The 24,874-nt window shown below is 53.3% G+C and overlaps 1 protein-coding gene across 2 annotated transcripts in view; it reads left to right on the forward strand.

Annotated features, from left to right (window-relative positions):
* Positions 1-24,874, forward strand: part of FBN3 (fibrillin 3) — a 90,253-nt gene that overhangs the window by 61,214 nt on the left and 4,165 nt on the right. For both annotated transcript variants that reach the window (XM_050769975.1, XM_050769976.1), the window contains exons 48-63: positions 902-1,027; positions 2,254-2,406; positions 2,548-2,613; positions 2,837-2,962; positions 4,337-4,456; positions 4,569-4,691; positions 5,305-5,439; positions 6,138-6,263; positions 8,468-8,674; positions 9,891-10,016; positions 12,004-12,126; positions 12,341-12,457; positions 19,016-19,144; positions 19,235-19,354; positions 21,122-21,356; positions 22,214-22,364. In XM_050769975.1, the coding sequence (XP_050625932.1) occupies positions 902-1,027; positions 2,254-2,406; positions 2,548-2,613; positions 2,837-2,962; positions 4,337-4,456; positions 4,569-4,691; positions 5,305-5,439; positions 6,138-6,263; positions 8,468-8,674; positions 9,891-10,016; positions 12,004-12,126; positions 12,341-12,457; positions 19,016-19,144; positions 19,235-19,354; positions 21,122-21,356; positions 22,214-22,364 (2,183 nt within the window). The remainder of the gene's footprint in view (positions 1-901; positions 1,028-2,253; positions 2,407-2,547; positions 2,614-2,836; positions 2,963-4,336; positions 4,457-4,568; positions 4,692-5,304; positions 5,440-6,137; positions 6,264-8,467; positions 8,675-9,890; positions 10,017-12,003; positions 12,127-12,340; positions 12,458-19,015; positions 19,145-19,234; positions 19,355-21,121; positions 21,357-22,213; positions 22,365-24,874) is intronic.

Here is a 24,874-nt window from a genome sequence, read left to right on the forward strand (position 1 = left end):
TTCCATTCCTGAGTTACTTCACTTAGAATAATGGCCTCTAGCCCCATCCAAGTTGCTGCAAAGGACATTATTTTGTCTTTTTTTTTGATGGAGTCTCGCTCTGTCACCCAGGCTGGAGTGCAGTGGCACGATCTCTGCTCACTGCAATATCCACCTCCCGGGTTCAAGTGCTTCTTCTGCCTCACCCTCCTGGTAGCTGGGATTACAGGTGCGCACCACCACAACGCCTGGCTAAATTTGGCATTTTCAGTTGAAACGGGGGTTTCACCATGTTGGCCAGGCTGGTCTCCAGCTCCTGAACTCAAGTGATCCACCGACCTTGGCCTCCCAAAGTGCTGGGATTACAGGTGTGAGCCACTGCGCCTATTTTGTTCCATTTTGTGGCTGAGTAGTATTCCACGGTGTATTGCATACCACATTTTCTTTATCTACTCATTGGTTGATGGGCATTTATAAACATGATGGTTCCATATTTCTGCGATTGTGAATTGTGTTGCTATAAACAGGCATGTGAATGTGTCCTTTTCATATAATGACTTACTTTCCTTTGGGTAGATACCCAGTAGTAGGATTGCTGGATTGAATGGTAGTTCCACTTTTAGTTCTTTAAGGAATCTCCACACTGTTTTCCATAGAGGCTGTACTATGTGCAGTTTCAGTCTCTAATCATGAACTCTTCCTGACCATGACCTTTACTCTGGAGACACCTTCCGGGAAGGACCTACGTGCATACACAATGCTCACCTCGCGCTACAGCTCATACTGAGCCCTCAGGACCCCAGCCCCGCTGCAGCCCCTGGCTGGACCTGCACTCCATCTGCCCCTCCTCACAGCAGAGTCCTCTCCCCACTGGTGGAGGTCCTGCTTGCCCCCCACCCAGCTCATGTCCCCGCCCTTCCAGATATCGACGAGTGCTCAGATGAGCCCAACCTCTGCCTCTTTGGCACCTGTAGCAACAGCCCTGGGAGCTTCCAGTGCCTCTGCCCACCTGGCTTTGTCCTCTCTGACAATGAGCACCGTTGCTTTGGTGAGTCTGCACAGGGCTCAGGGAAGAGGGTGGGAAGTGGGGCGGGGAAGGGTCAGATTGCCCAGAAAAGAGGGCTGTAGTTTCTTGTATGACCCTACGGGAGCTTTGACCAGGCAGAGGTGTCTCTCTGCATTAGCAGGGTTATCCTAGTGCCAGCAACCTCTTGGCTATAGAGGTCATGTCTACAGAGGGCTAACCTGGTCCATTTTGAGCTAGCCTGTGTGTGCTTCATTTAGGTTTTCCTTGTATTGGTCACATGACTATAGGCTGTCAGTGGGCTGGTTTTGTCCAGTTTGAGCTAGCCTAGACTACTCTGGGCTGGCTCCGTTTCAGCTGGGCTAGCCTCATCTACTGTGGGCTAACCTCACCCAGCTTGAGCCAGCCTGTTCTCTCACAGGTCAGGGGCAATAAGGGTGAGAGCAGAGCCTGCAGTGCACCTCAACGAATAATTGCTGTTCTGGGAGGCTGGGACCCCAGCCTGCTGGTGAGGACTTGATAGGCGTCCAGAGCCGAGGATTTGGGTTTTGGAGTCTGAATTCCAGGTTCCTCGGGCTTTCTGGAATCAGTCATTTTGCCTCTCCAGGAAGGGGTTTTTGATCCAAGAGTAACCACCGAGTTTGATCTTTCTTCCTGGCATGAGAACACCCCAAAGCAATAAAGTGGGGTGCGATTCCAGCTGTCCCCTCAAAACCCCAGGGCAGGTTGGGGTTGGTGGCTCTTGCCTGTAATACCAGCACTTTGGGAGGCTGAGATAGGCTGATCACCTGAGGTCAGGAGTTTCAGACCAGCCTGGCCAATGTGGTGAAACACTGTCTCTACTAAAAATACAAAAATTAGCTGGGTGTGGTGGCACATGCCTGTAATCGCAGCTACTTGGGAGGCTGAGGCAGGAGAATCAATTGAACCTGGGAGGTAGAGGTTGCAGTGAGCCAAGATCATACAACTGCACTGCAGCCTGGGCAACAGAGCAAGACTCCATCTGAAAAAAACAAAAAACCACCACCACCACCAACAATGAAAAACCCAGGGCAGATCCTCATTGGCCCAGAGTAGGTCACATGTCCATCCTCAAACCAATCACCATGACCAGGGGCATGGCATGTTCTGATTGGCCACTGGCAGGATCAGCACAACCTATTCACCAGGACTGGGGTGCGAGAGGTCAGAGAGGCAGATGGGCACTGCCAGTGGCCCTCAATCAGGGTAATGGAGCCCCCATCCCACAGACACACGGAAGAGTTTCTGCTTCACCCGTTTTGAGGCTGGGAAGTGCTCGGTGCCCAAAGCTTTCAACACCACCAAGACCCGCTGCTGCTGCAGTAAGAGGCCTGGGGAGGGTTGGGGAGACCCCTGTGAGCTGTGTCCCCAGGAAGGCAGCGGTGAGTGCCCACCCCTGTCCAGCCTCCCCTGTCATGATGCGCCCTCACCTTCCTCTCTCATTCTTCCCTCATCCTTCCCTGCACACACCTGGGGGCTGCACCTGGGCCCTGACTCTGACTCCCCTCCCCCTCTCTGTCCAGCTGCCTTTCAGGAGCTCTGCCCCTTTGGCCACGGGGCAGTCCCAGGCCCGGATGACTCCCGAGAAGGTGAGCCCCTCACCCACGTGCTCAGAGCCCCTTCTGGGCCACCCAGATCCATCTCCGCACTGCCTGGGTCTCTGAGTCTCAGGCTCCCGCTGAGAGCCCGAGTGACCCTGGACCCTCCCAGCCTGGGGCCTGGGCTCTCATCCCCTTGGGGCCTTGAGTGTGGCCAGGGCTCTGGGGATTGCATGGTGACAGGAGCCATGTCTGCAACACCTGCCATCCGCAGACGTGAACGAGTGTGCAGAGAACCCTGGCGTCTGCACTAACGGCATCTGTGTCAACACCGATGGATCCTTCCGCTGTGAGTGTCCCCTTGGCTACAGCCTGGACTTCACCAGCATCAACTGTGTGGGTGAGTGGCCAGCCCTGCTCCAGCCCTGTCCCAGGCCCCTCCCAGGACAGGAAGGAACAGAGCAGGGCAGGGAAGACACTCCCAGGCAGTGGGCGAGATCCTGTCCTTACCCACTGCCTCTCTCCCCCATTCGCTTTTCCTCCCTCTGTACTTCACTCACTCATTCATTCACTTACTCACTCATTTTCTTGCTCATTCATTCACTCACTCACTTATTCATTCGCTCACTCACTTATTCATTTACTGACTCATTCATTCACTGACTCATTTATTCATTCACTTGCTCACTCATTCACTTCTCCATTTTCTCATTCACTTCTTCATTTTCTCATTCATGCACTCATTTATTCACTCACTCTATCTACTCCCTCATTCATGTACCAATTCACTCACTCATTCACTCATTTGCTCACTCATTCCTTCACTTGTTCATTCATTCACTTGTTAACTCACTAACTCCCTCATTCATTCACACCTCACTCATTCATTCACTTGCTCATTCATTTATTCATTTACTCACTTATTCACTCATTTGCTCCCTCACTTATTCACTTGCTAATTCACTCACTCATTCACTCCTTTGCTCACTCATTCCTTCACTTGTTTATTCATTCACTTGTTCATTCAATCACTCCCTCATTCATTCACACCTCATTTAGTCACTGGCTCATTCATTCATTCACTCATTCATTCACTCATTCACTCATTTGCTCCCTCGTTTATTCATTTGCTTATTTGTTCACTCATTCATTCATTCCTTCATTTGTCTCCTTGCTCATTCACCCATCCAATCACTCATTTATTCACTTACTCACTCGTTCCTTTGTTCATTCATTCATGCTTTCACTCACCTATTCACTCATTCGTTTCCTCATTTGCCCCCTTGTTCATTCATTCACTTCCTTGCTGATTCCTCCATTCACTCACTCACTAATTCACCCACTCATTGACCCCTTTACTCACTCATTCCCTTATTCATTTAACCGTTCATTCACTTATTCATTTATATGTTTTATAGAGATGAAGTTTTGCTATGTTACCCAGGCTCTGTTCGAACTCCTGGACTCAAGAGACCCTCTTGCCTCAGTTTCAGTTACTGGTTTAATCACTCCTTCATTCACTGGTTCATTCGTTCACTTATTGCTTATTCACTCACTCCCTTACTCACTCATGCATTCCCTTACCTGCCCACTTGCTCACACATTCACTCATTCATTCACTAAACACATACCACTTGCCTGCCCCATAGCCAGACTAGAGGTGCATTCGATCTGGCCCCATCCGAACTGTGGTGGTCAACAGGCAGGCAGATGGGATGCTATTGAGGATGGGGGACCCTCTGCAGGCATTGACCACCCCCTTACCCCCACCCAGACACAGACGAGTGCTCTGTTGGCCACCCCTGTGGGCAAGGCACATGCACCAACGTCATCGGAGGCTTCGAATGTGCCTGTGCTGACGGCTTTGAGCCTGGCCCCATGATGACCTGTGAGGGTACGACTCTGCTTGCCCAGGACCTGGGCCGTGTGACGGAGATGCCTGGGGGAGGGAGTGGAGGTCCTACCCACAGCCCCCCCACAGCTGGCACCTCCACTGGCCTCCCCAGACATCGACGAATGCTCCCTGAACCCGCTGCTCTGTGCCTTCCGCTGCCACAATACCGAGGGCTCCTACCTGTGCACCTGCCCAGCCGGCTACACCCTGCGGGAGGATGGGGCCATGTGTCGAGGTAGGCCTGACCAACATGGTGAAACCCTGTCTCTACTGAAAATACAAAATCAGCTGGGTGTGGTGGCGCATGCTTGTAATCCCAGCTACTTGGGAGGCTGAGACACAGGAGAATCACTTGAACCTGGGAGGCGGAGGTTGCAGTGAGCCGAGATCCTGCCACTGCACTCCAGCCTGGGCGACAAGAGCAAAACTCCGTCTCAAAAAAAAAAAAAAAAAAAAGAATCCTGCAATGCACACAGAACAGCCACCCACCACAGAGAGCTTTCCTATCCCAAATTTCACAGTGTCAAGGGTGGGAGACCCTGGTCTGGGACTCAATGTCTGTGGGGCTGTTTCAGAGTCAGTGTTCCAGGGGCCAGGAGCAGACTCACAGACCCTGACGTGGGCAGGGGATGCAAGCTTTGTGGGACAATTCCTGATTCCCTTAGCTTCTTGGAAGCTGGGGCTGGGCAGGAGCCTCCTAGGCTCCCTTCCTAGGAGGGATGGACACCTGACAGGGCCTGCAGGGAATTTACTCAGGCCCCACCAGGGCTGACGTAGGGTGGAATCCAGGTCCCCACAGCCGTGGGGTGCCTGGCCTTGGCTGACCATCTGTCCCTGGTCATCCGAAGATGTGGACGAGTGTGCAGATGGTCAGCAGGACTGCCACGCCCGGGGCATGGAGTGCAAGAACCTCATCGGTACCTTCGTGTGCGTCTGTCCCCCAGGCATGCGGCCCCTGCCTGGCTCCGGGGAGGGCTGCACAGGTATGGGGGTACTGGAGCTTCAGGGGTGTAGGGAACCCCTTGTGGAAGCAAGAGGGTTGGACCAGGCACAGTGGCTCATAACTGTCATCCCAGCACTTTGGGAGGCTGAGGCGGGAGGATCGCTTGAGCCCAGGAATTTGAGGTTGCAATAAGTTAGGACAGTGCCACTGCACTCCAGCCTGGGCAACAGAGCGAGACCCCATCTCCAAAAACAATAAAAGTAAAAATAAGGCCTGGCACGGTGGCTCACGCCTGTAATCCTAGCACTTTGGGAAACCAAGGCAGGTAGATCACCTGAGGTCAGGAGTTTAAGACCAGGCTGGCCAACATGACAAAACCCCGTCTCTACCAACAATTTAAAAAAAATAATAAATTAAAAAAAAATTAGCTGAGCAAGGCGGCGGGCATCTGTAATCCCAGCTACTTGGGAAACTGAGGCAGGAGAATTGCTTGAACCCAGGAGGCAAAGGTTGCAGTGACCTGAGATGGTGCCATTGCACTCCAGCCTGGGTGACGGAGTGACACTCTGTCTCAAAATAGAAAATAATAAAAATAAAAATAAATTAATAAAATTAAATTAAAATAAAAATAAGCAAGAGGGCCTGGGCAGACCCAAAGGGGCCCTTTGGGGCTGTGGAAGAGACAGGTTGCCTGTGGCCTACCCCACACCCCGGTCTGCCTCATCCCTCCCATCTCAGATGACGATGAATGCCGCGCTCAGCCTGACCTCTGTGTCAATGGCCGCTGCGTCAACACCGAGGGCAGCTTCCGGTGCGACTGTGATGAGGGCTTCCAGCCCAGCCCCACCCGTACTGAGTGCCACGGTGAGTGTGGCTGGCCACGCACAGTGGATGCCCCCACCTACCATGTGGCACCCACTGCCTGTCCCCCCACTGCCTGTCCCCCCACTGCCTGTCCCTCCCACTGCCTGTCCCCCCACTGCCTGTCCCCCCACTGCCTGTCCCTCCCACTGCCTGTCCCCCCACAACCTGTTCCCCCCACCGCCTGTCCCCCACAACCTGTTCCCCCCCACCGCCTGTCTCCCCCACCGCCTGTCCCTCCCACCGCCTGTCCCCCCCACCGCCTATCCCCCCCACCGCCTGTCTCCCCCACTGCCTGTCCCTCCCACTACCTGTCCCTCCCACTACCTGTCCCTCCCACCGCCTGTCCCTCCCACCGCCTGTCCCTCCCACCGCCTGTCCCTCCCACCGCCTGTCCCTCCCACTGCCTGTCCCTCCCACTGCCTGTCCCTCCACTACCTGTCCCTCCCACTGCCTGTCCCTCCCACTGCCTGTCCCCCCAGTGCCTGTGCCTCCCACTACCTGTCCCTCCCACTGTCTGTCCCTCCCACTACCTGTCCCCCCAGTGCCTGTCCCTCCCACTGCCTGTCCCTCCCACTGCCTGTCCCTCCCACTACCTGTCCCTCCCACTGCCTGTCCCTCCCACTGCCTGTCCCCCCAGTGCCTGTCCCTCCCACTACCTGTCCCTCCCACTGCCTGTCCCTCCCACTACCTGTCCCTCCCACTACCTGTCCCTCCCACTGCCTGTCCCTCCCACTGCCTGTACCCCCAGTGCCTGTCCCTCCCACTGCCTGTCCCCCCCACAGCCTGTCCCGCCCACCGCCTGTCCCCCCCACCGCCTATCCCCCCCACCGCCTGTCCCTCTCACTGCCTGTCTCCCCCACTGCCTGTCCCTCCCACTGCCTGTCCCTCCCACCGCCTGTCCCTCCCACCGCCTGTCCCTCCCACTCCCTGTCCCTCCCACCGCCTGTCCCTCCCACCGCCTGTCCCTCCCACCGCCTGTCCCTCCCACCGCCTGTCCCTCCACCTGCCTGTCCCTCCCACTGCCTGTCCCCCTAGTGCCTGTCCCTCCCACTACCTGTCCCTCCCACTGCCTGTCCCTCCCACTACCTGTCCCTCCCACCGCCTGTCCCTCCCACCGCCTGTCCCTCCCACCGCCTGTCCCTCCACCTGCCTGTCCCTCCCACTGCCTGTCCCTCCCACCGCCTGTCCCTCCCACCGCCTGTCCCTCCCACCGCCTGTCCCTCCCACCGCCTATCCCCCCCACCGCCTGTCCCTCTCACTGCCTGTCTCCCCCACTGCCTGTCCCTCCCACTACCTGTCCCTCCCACCGCCTGTCCCTCCCACCGCCTGTCCCTCCCACTCCCTGTCCCTCCCACCGCCTGTCCCTCCCACCGCCTGTCCCTCCCACCGCCTGTCCCTCCACCTGCCTGTCCCTCCCACTGCCTGTCCCCCTAGTGCCTGTCCCTCCCACTACCTGTCCCTCCCACTGCCTGTCCCTCCCACTACCTGTCCCTCCCACTGCCTGTCCCTCCCACTACCTGTCCCTCCCACTGCCTGTCCCTCCCACTGCCTGTACCCCCAGTGCCTGTCCCTCCCACTGCCTGTCCCTCCCACTGCCTGTCCCCCCACTGCCTGTCCCCCCACTGCCTGTCCCTCCCACTACCTGTCCCTCCCACTACCTGTCCCTCCTACTGCCTGTCCCTCCTACTGCCTGTTCCTCCCACTACCTGTCCCACCTACTGCCTGTCCCTCCCACTGCCTGTCCCACCTACTGCCTGTCCCTCCCACTACCTGTCTCACCTACTGCCTGTCCCTCCCACTGCCTGTTTCCCCACTACCTGTCCCTCCCACTGCCTGGGAGCTCCCCAAGGGGCCTGGGGCACTGAGGGGCGACCCAGGGGGTTGCTGAGCTAATCTGGACACACACGTCCAGTGCTCCCCCGCTGTCCCTCTTCCCTCTGTCCCTTCTGTTAAATCCTGGAAGAGTGGGAGGCCTTCTCCACACCTCCTCCAACCTCACTGGTGCCACACCCTGGAACCAGCCTTCCCCAGATCTCCCACTTCCTGGGAACTAACCCCAGCCATCTGTCCTGTGTATCTAGCTCCCTCCTGGACACCCCTATTCCCAACATCCCCAAAGAACAGCTTGCCCCAAACTAAGATCAGTCTTTGCCCCCAAACCGGCCTCCTGGAGTGACCCTTGGCTTTCCTGTTGTTCTCCGCAGACATCCGGCAGGGGCCCTGCTTTGCCGAGGTGCTGCAGGCTATGTGCCAGGCTCTGTCCAGCAGCAGCGAGGCTGTCACCAGGGCCGAGTGCTGCTGTGGGGGTGGTCGGGGCTGGGGGCCCCGCTGCGAGCTCTGTCCCCTGCCTGGCACCTCCGCCTACAGGAAGCTGTGCCCCCACGGCTCAGGCTACACTGCTGAGGGCCGAGGTGGGTGCCCATGCCCTCAGGACCCTCAGGGAGGCAAGAAGCGGGGGTATTTGCTCAGGGTCATGCGTCTGTACTGCAGCAGGTGCTAGAATGTGTGAGCCACTCTGTGTGCGTGTGTGTGTGTGTGTGTGTGTGTGTCTTTGTGCTAGCAGATATGAGAACCAGTACATGTGCTCCATATGTGTGGAAGAACTCGGGGGGTTGAGGGAGCAGGTGTGTGAGTCAATGTGTGTGTGTGTGTGTGTGTGTGTGTGTGTGTGTGTCTTTGTGCTAGCAGATATGAGAACCAGTACATGTGCTCCATATGCATGGAAGAACTCGAGGGGTTGAGGGAGCAGGTGTGTGAGTCAATGTGTGTGTGTGTGTGTGTGTTCTGAGACAGAGTCTTGCTTTGTTACCAGGCTGGAGTATGGTGGTGCAATCTCAGCTCACTGCAACCTCTGCCTCCCAGTGGCATACCTGTCATCCCAGCACTTTGGGAGGCTGAAGCTGGAGGATTGCTTAAGCTTAAGCCCAGGAATTTGGGGCTGCAATGAGCTAAGATAGTGCTACCGCACTCCAGCCTGGGCGACAGAGCGAGACTTTGTCTCCAAAAACAAAAACAAAATAGGCCGGGCACAGTGGCTCACGCTTGTAATCCCAGCACTTTGGGAGGTGGCCTGTGTGTTGTGGGCTTGGGTGAGTGTACAAGGGCAAGTGTGTGAGTGCGTGTGAGCCAGTGTGGGGACATCAGCGTGTCTCACTGAGTGTGTCACTGAGAGTGAGATGGGTTATCTGTGTGACCAGCAGTGACATCAATAGGACTGGGGAGGAAATGGCTTTCTGGGGGTGTGTCTGGGGGGAGATGCGGGAGTCCCTGAGTGTGGGTGTATGTTCCCATGTTTCTGCGGGAGCGTCAGGTGTGTGGTTGTTGTGTCATGTTGCATGCACTGTGTGTCTCTGTTGTGCATGTTGGTGCACTGAGGAGGTGTCGCTGTTGAGGCCGGGGGAGGTGGATGTGTGTCCCCCTCCCTGGGAAGCTTCATGGGCTTGTCCTGCGGGCTCAGGTGTCATCCGCAGCCTGAGGATGGGGTCCACGTGGGCTGGGGTGCAGTGGCGGGTGTGGAAGGCAGGCTGGACTTTGCTCCGAGGAGATGGCTGCGGCCAGAGAGAAGGAGACATGCCTCGATGGCCCAAGGGGGCCAGCCAGCCCCATTTGCGCCCTGCTTTTCCCCAGATGTAGATGAATGCCGTATGCTTGCTCACCTGTGTGTCCATGGAGAGTGCATCAACAGCCTCGGCTCCTTCCGCTGCCACTGTCAGGCCGGGTACACACCAGATGCTACTGCTACCACCTGCCTGGGTGAGCCCAGCCCTCTGCACCTGCACCCTTGGCCCAGCCCGGCCACCTCCTGCACAGCCCCTGACCACAACTTCCCTGAGACTTTGCGGTTTGCAATGTTAGGGTTTCATTTACAAAGTGGTGCCCGAACCATACAGACAACTGAGGTCCAAGTGCGATGGCCCGCCACTGTAATCCCAGTATTTTGGGAGATCGAGGTGGGAGGATCACTTGAGGCCAGGAGTTTCAGACCAGCCCGGGCAACATAGCAAGATCCCATCACTAAAAAAAATTAGCCAGGAATGGTGGCCTGTAGTCCAACATGCGCCTGTAGCCCCAGCTACTTGGGGAGGCTGCTTGAGCTCAGGAGTCTGAGGCTTCCGTGAGCTGTGATTGCGCCACTGCAGTCCAACCTGGGTGACAGAGTGAGACCCTGTCTCTTAAAAAATGAAAAAGAAGGCCGGGCGTGTTGGCTTGTGATCCCAGCACTTTGGGATGCCGAGGCGGGTGGATCACGAGGTCAGGAGTTCAAGACCAGCCTGGCCAAGATGGTGAAACTCCGTCTGTACTGAAAATGCAAAAAAATTGGCCAGGCGTGGTGGCACGCGCCGGTAAACCCATAATCCCAACTACTTCGGAGGCTGAGGCAGAGAATTGCTTAAACCTGGAGGAGTGGAGGTTGCAGTGAGCTGAGATCATGCCAGTGCTCTCCAGCCTGGGCGACACAGCAAGACTCTGTCTCAAAAAAAAAAAAAAAAAAAAAACTGGCCACACATGGTAGCTCATGCTTATAATCCCAGCACTTTGGAAGGTCAAGGTGGGCACATCATTTGAAGCCAGTATTTCAAGACCAGCCTGGCCAAGATGGTGAAACCCCATCTGTACTAAAAATACAAAAATCAGCTGCACGTACTTCTGCACGCCTATAATCCCAGCTACTTGGGAGGCTGAGGCAGGGGAATCGTTTGAACCCGGGAAGTAGAGGTTGTAGTGAGCTGAGATCATGCCACTGCACTGTAGCCTGGGCAACAGAGTGAGACTCTGTCAAGAAAGAAAGAGAGAAAAGAAAGAGAAAGGAAGAAAAGAAGAAAGAAAGGAAGGAAGGAAGGAAGGAAGGAAGAAAGAAAGAAAGAAAGAAAAAGGAGAAAGAAAAAAGAAAGAAAGAAAAGAAAAAAGAAAGAAAGAAAAGAGAGGAAGGAAGGGAAAGAACGCCAGGTGAGGTGGCTCATGCCTGTAATCCCAGCACATTTTGGGAGGCTGAGGCAGGAGGATCACTTGAGGCCAGGAATTTGAGACCAGCCTGACCAACATTGTGAAACCATCTCTACTAAAAAAAAAGAAAGAAAAAAAAATTAGCCAGGTGTGGTAGTATGTGCCGGTAATGCCAGCTGCTTGGGAGGCTGAGGCAGGAGAATTGTTTGAACATGGGACGCGGAGGTTGCAGTGAGCTGAGATTGCACCGCTGCATTCTAGCCTGGGTGATGCAGCAAGAGTCCGTCTCAAGAAAGAAAGAGAGGAAGGAAGGAAGGAAGGAAGGAAGGGAGGGAGGGAGGGAGCATCCTTTCCTTCTCCCACCCCCATCCCATTTGGGCCACTTTCCTGCTGTTGTTTCTTTTATTTTGCACATCCTGAGATTTTTCAGTTACGTTTTGTAGCAAGTGTACATCTAAGTCAGCAGGAGGCAAACCCCAGCCTGAGGGTCAAATCTGGCCCTCCAATTGTTCTTGTCAATAAAGTTTTATTAGCACACAGCCATACACATTTGTCTGCTTACCCTCAGTGGCTGCTTTGCTGGTACAAAGGCCACATGGAGTAGTTGTGTCCGAGACGATGTGGCCTGCAAAACCAAATGTGTTTACCATCTGGCTTTTTGCAGAAAAAGTGTTAATTCCTATGTAAGTCCACAGATTCCGGATGGTCCAGGTCTGGGTGGAGACCCCAGTCCCTGAACACCCCCAGGGAATGTCTGTCTAACCCCGCCCCACCACACCCCACTGTCCTTCCCTAGATGTGGACGAGTGCAGCCAGGTCCCCAAGTGGTGTACGTTCCTCTGCAAAAACACGAAGGGCAGCTTCCTATGCAGCTGTCCCCGAGGCTACCTGCTGGAGGAGGATGGCAGGACCTGCAAAGGTGATGTCCTTTCAACTCTCCCCCACTCCCGCCACTGCATGCACTCTAGGGTCCTGCTCCTGTCCCCTGCAATCACACCCCCTCCCATCTGCATGGAGTCAAGCACCATCTCCGGGATCTTTCTCTTGTCATCCCTCTGCCTGGAGGTGGCAAGGGAAGCACCTAACCCCCGACTGGGCCCTGCCCTGAGCCTGCTGGACTATCTGTGCTGCAGACCTGGATGAATGCACCTCCCGGCAGCACAACTGTCAGTTCCTCTGTGTCAACACTGTGGGCGCCTTCTCCTGCCGCTGTCCACCCGGCTTCACCCAGCGCCACCAGGCCTGCTTCGGTGAGTGACCCTTGCTCCTCACCGGGAGGTGATGCACAACCCCAGCCTTAGTTATTTTGCTCACCAAGAAAATATCAAGTTGGCCGGGCACAGTGGCTCTTGCCTGTAATCCCAGCACTTTGGAAAGCCAAGGCGGGCGGATCACCTGAGGTCAGGAGTTCAAGACCAGCGTGGCCAATATGGTGAAACCCCGTCTCTACTAAAAATACAAAAAAAAATAGCCTGAAATGGTGGCAGGTGCCTGTAATCCCACCTACTCGAGAGGCTGAGGCAGGAGAATCGCTTGAACCCAGGAGGCAGAGGTTGTGGTGAGCCAAGATCACGCCACTGCACTCCAGCCTGGGCAACAAGAGCGAAACTCTGTCTCAAAAAAAAAAAAAAAAGCACCCAACATCTACTGGACATTGGGAACGTGGGGGTGATCAGAACAAAGTCCTTACTTCCTCAGTGCTTGCTTCCTGGAGGCATCTAGAACCTCCTTCCTCTCCTTTGGGAGGAGAGAGGCCCTCTGGCCTTGGTTCATGGCACCTTGCCTTCCCCCTGACAAGTGCCTGCTGGGTCTCCCTCCCAGAGCCTCCCCAGAGTGCTCCTGAAATCCCAGGTCTCACATAGTCCCAAGAGGAAATCAGTTCCACAGCTAAAGTCACAAGAGCATCTGTTACCATCATTGTTTCTTAGTGTCTTGTGGCTCCCAGGGAACCCAATCTTCCCCAAAGGCAGAGCCTAGTCAAGGGTGGCACCATTCATGCTCCAACTAATCTGCCCAGACATCACCTACTGTGTACCAGGCAGTGCTCCAGACCAAAGGGTGGCAAACTCCAGCCTGCCAGCCAAGCGCGGCCCCCTGCTTGCTTTTGTTAATAAAGTTTTATTGACACACAGCCAAGCCCACTTGCTTACAATCACCTGTGGCTGCTTTGCACTATATTGGCAGAGAAGAGTCTTGGGACAGAGCCTGTTACAGAAACAGAAATGGTTTGTCGGGCCCTGTTATAGACCCTGGGGGTACAGCAACAAACATAAGAGGCAAGACTCTTTCGTCATGGAACTTTCCTTCTGGCACAGAATCAGACTAGAAGCAGACATAACAAGAAATTAACAGAATGGTGTGGCTGGGGGTGGTAGCTCATGCCTGTAACCCCATCACTTTGGGAGGCTGAGGCTGGCAGATCACTTGAGGACAGAAATTCGAGACCAGCCTGGCCAACATGACAAAACCCTGTCTCTACTAAAAATACAAAAATTAGCTGGGCGTGGTGGTGGCGCCTGTAATCCCAACTACTCAGGAGGCTGAGGCAAGAGAATCACTTGAACCTGGGAGTTGAAGGTTGCCGTGAGTCAAGATTGTGCCACTGCACTCCAGCCTGGGGGACACAGCAAGACTCTGTCTCAAAAACAAACAAACAAAAAATTAACAGAATAGTGTGCTCAAAGGTGATGCGTGTCATGAAAGAAAGAAAAAACAAAAGCAGGAGTTCAGGAAAGAAGGAGAGGACCGCAGGGTTGTTTTGGGATGCAGGGAGAGATTTGTTGTTGTTGGGTTTTGGTTGTGTTGTGTTGTTCGTTTGTTTGTTATAGAAATGGAGTCTTGCTCTGTCACCCAAGCTGGAATACGTGATATGATCACAGTGCACTGAAACCTCAAATTCCTGGGCTCAAGCAATCCTCCCACTGCAGCTTCCCTAGTACTTGGGACTACAGGCTCACCACACCTGGATTTTGTTTTTGTTTTTGGTTTTTGTTTCTTAGAGATGGAGTCTCTTCACGACTCTGTTGCCCGGGCTTGAGTACAGTGGCTATTCACAAATGTGATCATAGCACACTGAAGCCTCAAACTCCTGGTGTCAAGTGATCCTCCCACCTCAGCCTCCAGAGAGGGCTTCGGTTGTGTTTTGTTTTTTGTTTTTTGTTTTTGAAACAGAGTCTCGCTCTGTCGCCCAGGCTGGAGTGCAGTGGCCGTATCTCAGCTCACTGCAAGCTCCGCCTCCTGGGTTTACGCCATTCTCCTGCCTCAGCCTCCCAAGTAGCTGGGACTACAGGCGCCCGCCACCTCGCCCGGCTAGTTTTTTGTATTTTTTAGTAGAGACGGGGTTTCACCGTGTTAGCCAGGATGGTCTCAATCTTCTGACCTTGTGATCCACCTGTCTCGGCCTCCCAAAGTGCTGGTATTACAGGCTTGAGCCACCACACCCGGCCAGGGCTTCAGTTTTAAGAGAGGGATCAGGTGAAGTGTCACCAAAAGAGAACATTTGGCTGGGCATTGTGGCTCATACCTGTAATCCCAGCACTTTGGGAGAATGGCTTAGGGCCAGGAGTTCAAGACCAGCCCAGGCAACATGGCAAGACTCCATCTCTACAAAAAATACAAAATTAGCTAGAGGTGGTGACACCTGACTGTAGTCTTAGCTACTCAGGAGGTTAAGGTGGGAGGATCTCTTGAACCCAGGAAGTTGAGGCTGCAGTGAGCAATGTTCATGCCACTGCAGTCCAACCCAGGAGACAGAGCAAGACTCTTTCTCGGAAAAAAAAAAAAAAAGAGAGAGCGAGAGAAAGAGAGAGAGAGAACATTTGAACAAAGACTCTTGAAACAAGATGCATTTCACTTTTTCTGCAACAGTAAAGTTTTCAGCTCACACCTGTGATCCCAGCATTTTGGGAGGCTGAGGCAGGAGGATTGCTTCAGCTCAGGAGTTTGAGACCAGCCTGGGCAACATAGTGAGATCCCATCTCTATTAAAAACAAACAAACAAACAAAAAACAGTAAAGTTTTCACTGGATGTGTGAGCAGCTGCATGGACCAGGGCCATGCATCCCATGGGTACCATCCATGGAGCAAGCTCACACATGACTCTCACTAGAAAAGAGTTTAAATTCTCAGCCAGGCAGGTAGTGGTGTGAGGCTCAACTTGATCAAAAGTCAACAAACCTGGCCGGGTGCGGTGGCTCAAGCCTGTAATCCCAGCACTTTGGGAGGCCGAGACGTGCGGATCACAAGGTCAGGAGATCGAAACCATCCTGGCTAACACGGTGAAACCCCATCTCTAGGCCGGGCGCGGTGGCTCAAGCCTGTAATCCCAGCACTTTGGGAGGCCGAGACGGGCGGATCACGAGGTCAGGAGATCGAGACCATCCTGGCTAACACGGTGAAACCCCGTCTCTATTAAGAAATACAAAAAACTAGCCGGGCGAGGTGGCGGGCGCCTGTAGTCCCAGCTACTCGGGAGGCTGAGGCCGGAGAATGGCGTAAACCCGGGAGGCGGAGCTTGCAGTGAGCCGAGATCCGGCCACTGCACTCCAGCCTGGGTGACAGAGCGAGACTCCGTCTCAAAAAAAAAAAAAAAAAAAAAAAAAAAAAGAAACCCCATCTCTACTAAAAAATACAAAAAATTAGCCGGGAGTGGTGGCGGGCGCCTGTAGTCCCAGCTACTTGGGAAGCTGAGGCAGGAGAATGGCGTGAACCTGGGAGGCGGAGCTTGCAGTGAGCTGAGATCCGGCCACTGCACTCCAGCCTGGGCGACAGAGCGAGACTCCACCTCAAAAAAAAAAAAAAAGTCAACAAACCTTTTCTGTAAAGGGCTCAAGAGAAGTAAATATTTTCAGCTTTATAATTGAGATGGTCTCTGTCACTATGATTGGACTCTGCCGTGGTAGCATCAAAGCAACCGGAGAGATACATAAATGAAAGACCGTGTCTGTGTGCCAATAAAACTTTATTGATACAACAGACAATGGCTTGGATTTTGTCCCAGGGTGTTCCCATTTGCTGATGACTAAACTATTAATAGAAGAGCAAACTACATGACCACAGTAGGCCAGCCTGACGCTTGGTTTGCTTTGCTAGATGTAAGGGAAAGAAATTGTGGGTGGTGGCGGACATTTCTGTTTTTAATTTTTGAAATGGAGTCTTGCTCTGTTGCCCAGGCTGGAGATTGCAATGGTGCAATCTCAGCTCACTGCAATCTCACCTCCCAGGTTCAAGCGATCCTCCTGCCTCAGCCTCCCAAGTAGCTAGGACTATAGGTGTGCACCACCATGCCCGGCGTATTTTTGTATTTTTTGTAGAGACAGGGTTTTGCCATGTTGCCCGGGCTGGTCTTAAACTCCTGGGCTCAAGCAATCTGGTCACCTCAGCCTTCCAAAGTGCTGGGATTGCAGGCATGAGCCACAGTGTCTGGCTGTGCCAGACATTTCTTTCTGGCCAGAGTGTAGACCTATTCTCTGTGGCCCCTCAAGTGACAGCTCAGGCAGCTGCAGGAGCCACTCCTACTTAGAAGCTTCATGTTCCCATGTCTGTTGTTCCCAAGAGATATTCAATTTTTGTTTGTTTGTTTCTGTTTTTTTGAGACAGAGTCTTACTCTGTCACCCGGGCTGGAGTGCAGTGGTGTGATCGTGGCTCACTGCAACCTCCGCCTCCTGTGTTCAAACAATTCTCCCACCTCAGCCTCCTGAGTAGCTGGGATTACAGGCCTGCAGCACTACATCCAGCTAATTTTTGTATTTTTAGTAGAGACGGGGTTTCACTATGTTGGCCAGGCTGGTCTCGAACTCCCAGCCTGAGGTGATCCGCCCACCTTGGCCTCCCAAAATGTTGGGATTACATGCATGAGCCACTGTGCGTGGCCCCGAGAGAGACTCTACATCTCCACAGATATATGCTTGGAGTCAAGAATCTCTGTACTCAAGGAAGCCAAAAGCAAGGTTTTCCACCAGGAATTTGTTGTTCATTCCCCAAAATCCCAGTTCAAATGCAATATACCAGTCATGGGCTCCTACCTTTGTAGCAATGCTCTCTGGCCATTGTACCAATGCTCTCCTACCATCGTAGCAACCTGACCATTTTAGTCAGCTCAGGTTGCCATAACAAAATACCATAGACTGCAAGTGTAGGATTTAGCAAATTCAAATCCAAAAACTGGGCTGGGTGCAGTGGTTTGCACCTGTAATCCCAGCACTTTGGGAGGCTGAGGCGGGAGGATCTCTTGAGCCCAGGAGTTTGAGACCAGCCTGGGGCACATAGTGGACAATGTAGTCCCCACGAGAAATACAAAAATTAGCTAGGCATAGTCTTGTGCACCTGTAGTCCTAGCTACCCAGGAGGCTGAGGTGGGAGGATCACCAGAGCCCAGGAGGTGGAGGTTGCAGTGAGCTGAGATTGTGCCCCTTCACTCCAGCCCAGGAGACAGAATGAGATCCTATCTAAAAAAAAAGAAAATTAACAGTTGGTTAAATGAAGCAGAGCAAATGCACACCAAGTGAAGATGTGGTGGCCATTTAAAATTATGCAAATAAGAATAGTAAGAAAAAATATATGTGTGTGTGTATATATATATTCGAGATGAAATCTCTCTCTGTCAGTCACCCAGACTGGAGTTCAGTGGCACAATCTCAGCTCATTGCAACCTCCACCTCCCGGGTTCAAGCGATTCTCCTGCCTCAGCCTCCCTAGTAGCTAGGACTACAGGTGTGTACCACCACACCTGGCTAAATTTTTTTTTGTATTTTTAGTAGAGATGGGGTTTCACCATGTTGGCCAGGCTGGTCTCGAACTCTTGACTTCAGGTGATCCACTCCCTAGGCCTCCCAAAGCACTGGGATTACAGGCATGAGCCACTGTAACCAGCCCCCAAGAATAGTAAGACTATTTAAAGACATAGAAAGATGTTCACAGACTATTCAGTGTAAAACAATAGCTTACACACACACACACACACACACAGAGACACGGACAACCCATATGCTGGGTGGCTTAAACTACAGAGATTTTTTTTTTTTTAAATTCTGGAGGCCGGGCAGTTCAAGATCAAGGTGGCAGCATGATTGGTTCTGTGAGGGCTCTCTTCTTGGTTTGCAGACAGCCGCCTTCTTGCTGTGTCCTCACTTGGCGGAGACAGAGCAAGCTTTCTGGTGTCTCTTCTTATAAGGGCACTATTCTCATCATAAAAGCCCTACCCTCATGACCTTCTCTAACCCTGATCACCTCCCAAACACCTAATCTCCAAATACCATCCCACTGGGGGTTGGGGCTTCAACATAGGATTTTGGAGACACATTCAGTCCATAGCACCGGCTGACCTCACACTATTGTCAGGTTTCCATGAGAACAAAACTCAACAGGCAACCCAATGTCATTTTTCCATGGGAGAAGGAAAAGAAGCTTTGTTTATCTTTTACTCTTTTACCAGGCACTGCCCTAAGTCTTTTACAAGATTAAGTTAATTTAATTCTCTCTCGCACACACACAAAAATGCAGTGAGGTAGACATTATCATCTCCATGTTACAGCTGAGGACATCGAGGCACAGAGAAGGTAGGTAAGTTGCCCAAGGACACACAGCTTCAAGGCAGTGGAGATGAGATTCTTTATGTGCAGGATCTCAAAGATTGGCGTCTATTCTGTGAGTCAGGAACTGTTACAGATCTCATTTCACAGCGTGGGAAATAGGCACAGAGAGGGTGAGCAACTTGCCTGAAGCCACACAGTGGTGGGACTGGCATTGTGTCACCTGACACGAGTTCCTTAACCAGCAAGCAACCCTGCCCAATCTCTCTCCTCTGCAGACAATGATGAGTGCTCAGCCCAGCCTGGCCCATGTGGTGCCCACGGGCACTGCCACAACACCCCGGGCAGCTTCCGCTGTGAATGCCACCAAGGCTTCACCCTGGACAGCTCAGGCCATGGCTGTGAAGGTATAGCCCAGCTTTGGCTGGGGTCTAGTGTTTGGGGGTGTTGGTCCTGAGAGCCATCTGGTAAACCCTCTCTCCCTCTCTCTGTCTCAGATGTGAATGAATGTGATGGACCCCACCGCTGCCAGCACGGCTGTCAGAACCAGCTAGGGGGCTACCGCTGTGGCTGCCCCCAGGGTTTCACCCAGCACTCCCAGTGGGCCCAGTGTGTGGGTGAGTGGAAGGGGCTGGGAAGAAGCCGGGGGCCCCCACCAGAATCTGCTCAGAGCAGGCGACTAACAGACACTACCCTGCAAGATGTTGTGACAAGCTCAATTATATAAAGATTGAACAGGCTAGCCCAGAAGGTAGTGAGTTCCCCACTGCTGGGGAGTCAAGGTGCAGCAGAATAAGCATGGAAAAGTGTCTGAGTTCATTCCTTAGGGCATGGTGGCCTGGAGGACTCAGTTGAGAAAGATTCTGAGACCTGAAGTCTGCAATTCTGTGATCACAGGGAAAGAGTGCTGTGATTGATTAGTGATGTCTGCCATGAGTGTGATTACTGATGTCTGCTATGGATGCTGCAAGGGGAGATGGAGGTGTGAATGCTATATCATTGTCATAGCTGTTGCAGAGGCCCTTTATTTGGGGAGCTAGCCTTCTGCCCCGCAACCTTCCCCCTTCTTCTGGCTGCTCCAGGACCTCCTGGCAGCCCGTTTCACTGCTCTTTTCATTCCTCCGCTACAGTGCAGCTTTCACCCTCTACCATTTTCAGGCCCACTTGCTCTCTCTTGAGACCTCTCCTTGGCCTCCATCTTCTACCTCCACTACTCTGGGCACCACAGTCTGCCCCTCCTGGACACTCTCTCCTGTGGCCTTGGTGATGTGGCTGTCCCTGCTCTCCCACTGCCTCACAGGCACTGCCTTCTCTGCCCTCTCCTTTTGTCTCTCATGGTGGGTCTTTAGCTAAGTTCTCGGGCTTCCCACACCACGTGACCCTGCCCCCCGAGGCAAGGTGCTTGTCCGCTGGGGATCTTGGGGATCCCACAGACCATCGGCCTTTGCTGGCAACTCTTCCTCAACTTGTCTCCTCCGCTCTGTACTGACTCATTCATTCTTTCCCCAACTGTTTGCCAAGGACCTGCCTTTCACTAGGCCCTGAGCTCAGATGCAGAAGTGAGCTGAAAAACCATTTCTGCCTTGAGTTGTTCAGTCCAGCAAAGGAAACAGGAATAAATTAGACCCCTAACTAGGTTCTCAACAGAGGACCATTTCATCCCCTATAGTACATTTTGAAGTGTCTGGGAGACATTTTTGATCATCACAACTGGGATCCAGCGTGGTAGTTCACTCTTGTGGGATATTGAGGTAGGAGGATCATTTGAGGCCAGGAGTTCGAGACCAGCCTAGGCAACATAGAAAGACCCCCCATCTCTACAAAAAGTTAAAAGATTAGTCAGGCATATTGGTGCACACCTGTAGTCCCAGCTACTTGGGAGGCTGAGGCAGGAGGATCCCTTGAGCCCAGGAGGTCAAGGCTACAGTGCACTATGGTTGCACCACTGCACTCCAGCCTGAGCAACAGAGTGAAACTCCCAGCTCTAAACAGACAATTGGAGGCAAATGGATTTTCCTGGCATCAAGCGGGTGGAGGCCAGGGGTACTGCTCATCGTCCCACAGTGCAAGGACGGCTCCTCCCTAGAGAAAGATCCGGCCCCAAATGTCCATAGCACTGAGGGTGAGAAAGCTTGTTCTAGATCATCCCACACTTTGGGGTTTAGGGGAAGTGTTGAGAGATGCAGTGAAGGAGAACCACAGGGTTTGGGGCAGCGGGGCTATGGGGCCGATCTAGTCTCAGGGCTCACTGCCAGGTTGCTGGAGGCTTTGACATTGGACTTGGGCTCTGAACAGAGAGCATTTCAGGTGGAGGGCTCTGGGGGTGAGAAGGCTGCCCTGCCCCACCTCTGTGTCCTCCCTCTCCTCCTCCTTTCCTCCCACAGATGAGAATGAGTGTGCCCTGTCGCCCCCGACCTGCGGGAGCGCCTCCTGTCGCAACACTCTTGGTGGCTTCCGCTGCGTCTGCCCCTCTGGCTTTGACTTTGATCAGACCCTTGGGGGCTGCCAGGATGTGGATGAGTGCGCCGGACGGCGTGGCCCCTGTAGCTACAGCTGTGCCAACACTCCCGGTGGCTTCCTGTGTGGCTGTCCTCAAGGCTTCTTCCGGGCTGGGCAAGGGTGAGAGGCTGGAGTGGGGTGAACAGACTCCATGCCCTGCAAGCATCCATGCATGTGCATGCAACCACACACACATACACACGCACACACACGGGGCTTTGTGCATGCCAAGAATTTACCAGAAGAGCTCTTTCTGCCCATGCATGCAGGCATTTACCCACATATGCACAGAGTCCTGGACACACAGAGTTACAGTGGCACCTGTATCTGTGCACACACAGGCTCACACCACTAACATGCAGTTGTCCACATGGCACACACCCGTACCAGTATGCGTGGGCACCCTCGTGCATTTACAGATCCCAGCATGCACACGTGTGTGTGTGTGCTCGCGTGCGCGCATGTCCAAGTGTGCACTCAGGCTCATGCATGCCCGCATCCCTGGGGGCACTGTGCCATTGCTACATCCTGGTTTGCACAGGTGAGGAGGCACGCATCAGCTGTCTATGAGTGCTCACATTATACACACCCCCCGCCCCGGGCCCACTCAGGGAGATTCACATATTCCTACAAGCACACATGTGCCCACATGAGATATTCCCCATGTGAACACACAGGTTGGCACACGCGCACGCCCCGGGTATGCTAATGTCCATTTGTCCATCCCAGCCTGTGCCTGTCCTCTCACTCCTGTGTTCACACCTATGCCCAGGTGAACCAAGGGACTCACATGCACACCCTTATGTGGTGCACACACACTCATGCACACGGAGTCACACCAGCACATGCTTAGAGGCACATGTGTGCGTGGGCATCTGCAGCATGACTCAGAAAAGAGTATGCGGGTGGAGCGAGGTGGCTGGGGAGGTCCCATGAGCCTACCTCTGAAATCCCCCACCCTGCTCATCCTGTTGCAGGCACTGTGTCTTCGGCCTGGGCTTCAGTCCCAGACCCCAGGACGCCCCGGACAAAGAGGAGCTGCTCTCGACTGAAGCCTGCTACGAATGCAAGATCAACCGCCTCTCTGCCCGGGACCGGCCACGACGCAGTGCCCACAGGGACCACCAGGTGACATGGGTGCTGCACTGGGCGGGGGTGGCCAGGGAACGGGTGAGTGTAGGAAAGAGGCTGTGGACCCGACTTAGTCATGTCAGCCTCCCAAGAAGGAGCACCAGGCTCCACATCCTAGCAGGTTCCCCATGTCATGTGCTGGCTTGGGATCTTCTCGTGCTTTCTCAGCCCTGGGATTTTTCTTGGGGGGTCTCTGGGGGCCACATCTCTACCTCACTCCTGGTGACAAGTCAGGCATCTTCCAAACAGATCCTGGCCGGGCTGTGACGCTCTCTCTGGGTCCCGTTTATAAAGGCACTTGGATGTGGGGACATACCCGGGCCCCTCCAACCCTGCCTGCACCCTGGAATCTGTCACCTCCTCACCTCCTAGTTGGTGAAGCCCTCCCTTGGGACCCTTTTGGGATTTAGTTCCAATGGGGCCCTAAGTGGCCTCTGTGCCACAGCTCTGCCCATCTCAGCTCTTCTGTGCATTCCTCTGGGCTGTTCTCACAAACCTTTAGCCCAAGTTAAGCCCAAGCCCCTTCCCTGTCTGAGCCTCGGGGAGGCGAGTCTTTTCTCTGGGGACTCCAGCAAAGGCTCCCCTTAGGAGCCTCAGGACCCCAACCTATACCCACTCAGCATCTGCCCTGTACCGCTCTTGTGCCTGAGGTGCTCCTGGAGTTCCTGAACCTGCCTTGTCTCTAGGAATCTCAGGGATCTTCAACACACCACTCGGTAGCCGTAGGGCAGGCCTATGCCTCCGTCCCTCCTGCCCCCTCGGGCCACCCCATCAAGGTGTGCAGAGAGGGCAGTTTTGCCACAGCTGCCAGCTGCTTGCCCCTCAACTGAAGAGTCCCTGACTACGGGTCAGTCCTGCAGCCATCACCCAAGGGATCTGAAAGCCAAAAATGTATTCAACACCTGCTGTATGCAGGTATCACTCCAAGTGCTCTGTGTTCACAGCCTCTCAATGTTTATGACAACGCTGGGAGGTGTAGATGCCACTATTTTTTTTATTTATTTTTTATTTTTTGAGACGAAGTCTTGCTCTTGTTGCCTAGGTTGAAGTGCAATGGCGCAATCTCAGCTGACCGCAATCTCTGCCTCTCGGGTTCAGGCGATTCTCCTGCTTCAGCCTCCCGAGTAGCTGGGATTACAGGTGTGCACCACCACGCCCAGCAAATTTTGTATTTTTAGTAGAAACGGGGTTTCTCCATGTTGGTCAGGCTGGTCTTGAACTCCTGATCTCAGGTGATCTGCCCACCTCAGCCTCCCAAAGTGCTGGGATTACAGACATGAGCCACTGCACCCGGTCTAGATGCCACTATTATCCCAAATTTACAGATGGAGGAACTGAGGCTCAGAGAGGTTAGGGCACATGCCCAAGTTACAGAACTTGAACATGGAGGTTCAGAGATTCCATGGCTATGGCACATGGACTTCTCTTTACAAGCAGCCTTGGCATCCATGGCCAGCCATCCTGGGCCCCTCTGCCTTCTGAAGCCACCACTTTACATTGTTTCCCAAACAATTATCATTGAGCATGGAAACCATTACCCCAAGCTCACCCCCACTGCAGACATTTAGGACGAAGCTTCTTCACTCCATGGATTTTACTGAATACCGCTGCTGGGCACTGTAATGGAGCAACAGCGAACAAAAACAACAACAAAAACACCTGCCCTTGTGAGACTGATATTCTAAAAGGGAGACACACAAGAAATCAACATGTAAAACATATCATATTTTATAACACATGACAAATATGATACATGATAAGTGCTACGGGGAAAAACAAAGTGAGAAATGGGATACAGTTATTGGGCTTGAGAGGCTTTCTATATTAGATAAAATGTGAGTGTATTACTTTGTATTACTGAAAGGCCCTTTTCCCCTCTAGTTATTTTTTCCCCCTTGCTGGGAAAAACTGTGGATGTATATATTATCCCATAGTTACTGGTATTTTCTGTAGACTTCATAAGGGCAGAACTGTGTCTGTAGGATTTACTACTGTATTGACACCCCTTGGTACTCAATAAGAGTGAGTGGAGTGGTTGTCAGGGTCCCAGGGCACAAGCAGATCAAGACAGAGAAGGGCTAATTTTTATATTTTTAGTAGAGACGGGGTTTCACCATGTTGGCCAGGCTGGTCTCAAACTCCTGGCCTCAAGTGATCAGCTCACGTCAGCCTTCCAAACTGCTAGGATTACAGGTGTGAGCCACTGTGCCCAACCAAGGCCAGGATTTTGAGACCAGCCTGGGTAACATAGTGAGACCCCCTCTACCTACAAAAAGTGAAAATATTAGCCAGCTATGGTGGCATGTGCCTGTAGTCCCAGCTACTTGGGAGGCTGAAGCGGGAAGATTACTTGAACCCAGGAGTTCGAAGCGGCAGTAAGCTGTGATCACACCTCCGCACTCCAACCTGGGTGACAGACTGAGACCCTGTCTCAAAAATAGGGCTATGTTGTGCCTTTGCCTGCAATACCCACTAACTGCCAGCAGGTGTCGGTAAGAGCATAAGTC

The sequence above is a fragment of the Macaca thibetana genome, chromosome 19, assembly GCF_024542745.1.
Source record: "Macaca thibetana thibetana isolate TM-01 chromosome 19, ASM2454274v1, whole genome shotgun sequence".
NCBI lineage: Eukaryota > Metazoa > Chordata > Mammalia > Primates > Cercopithecidae > Macaca > Macaca thibetana.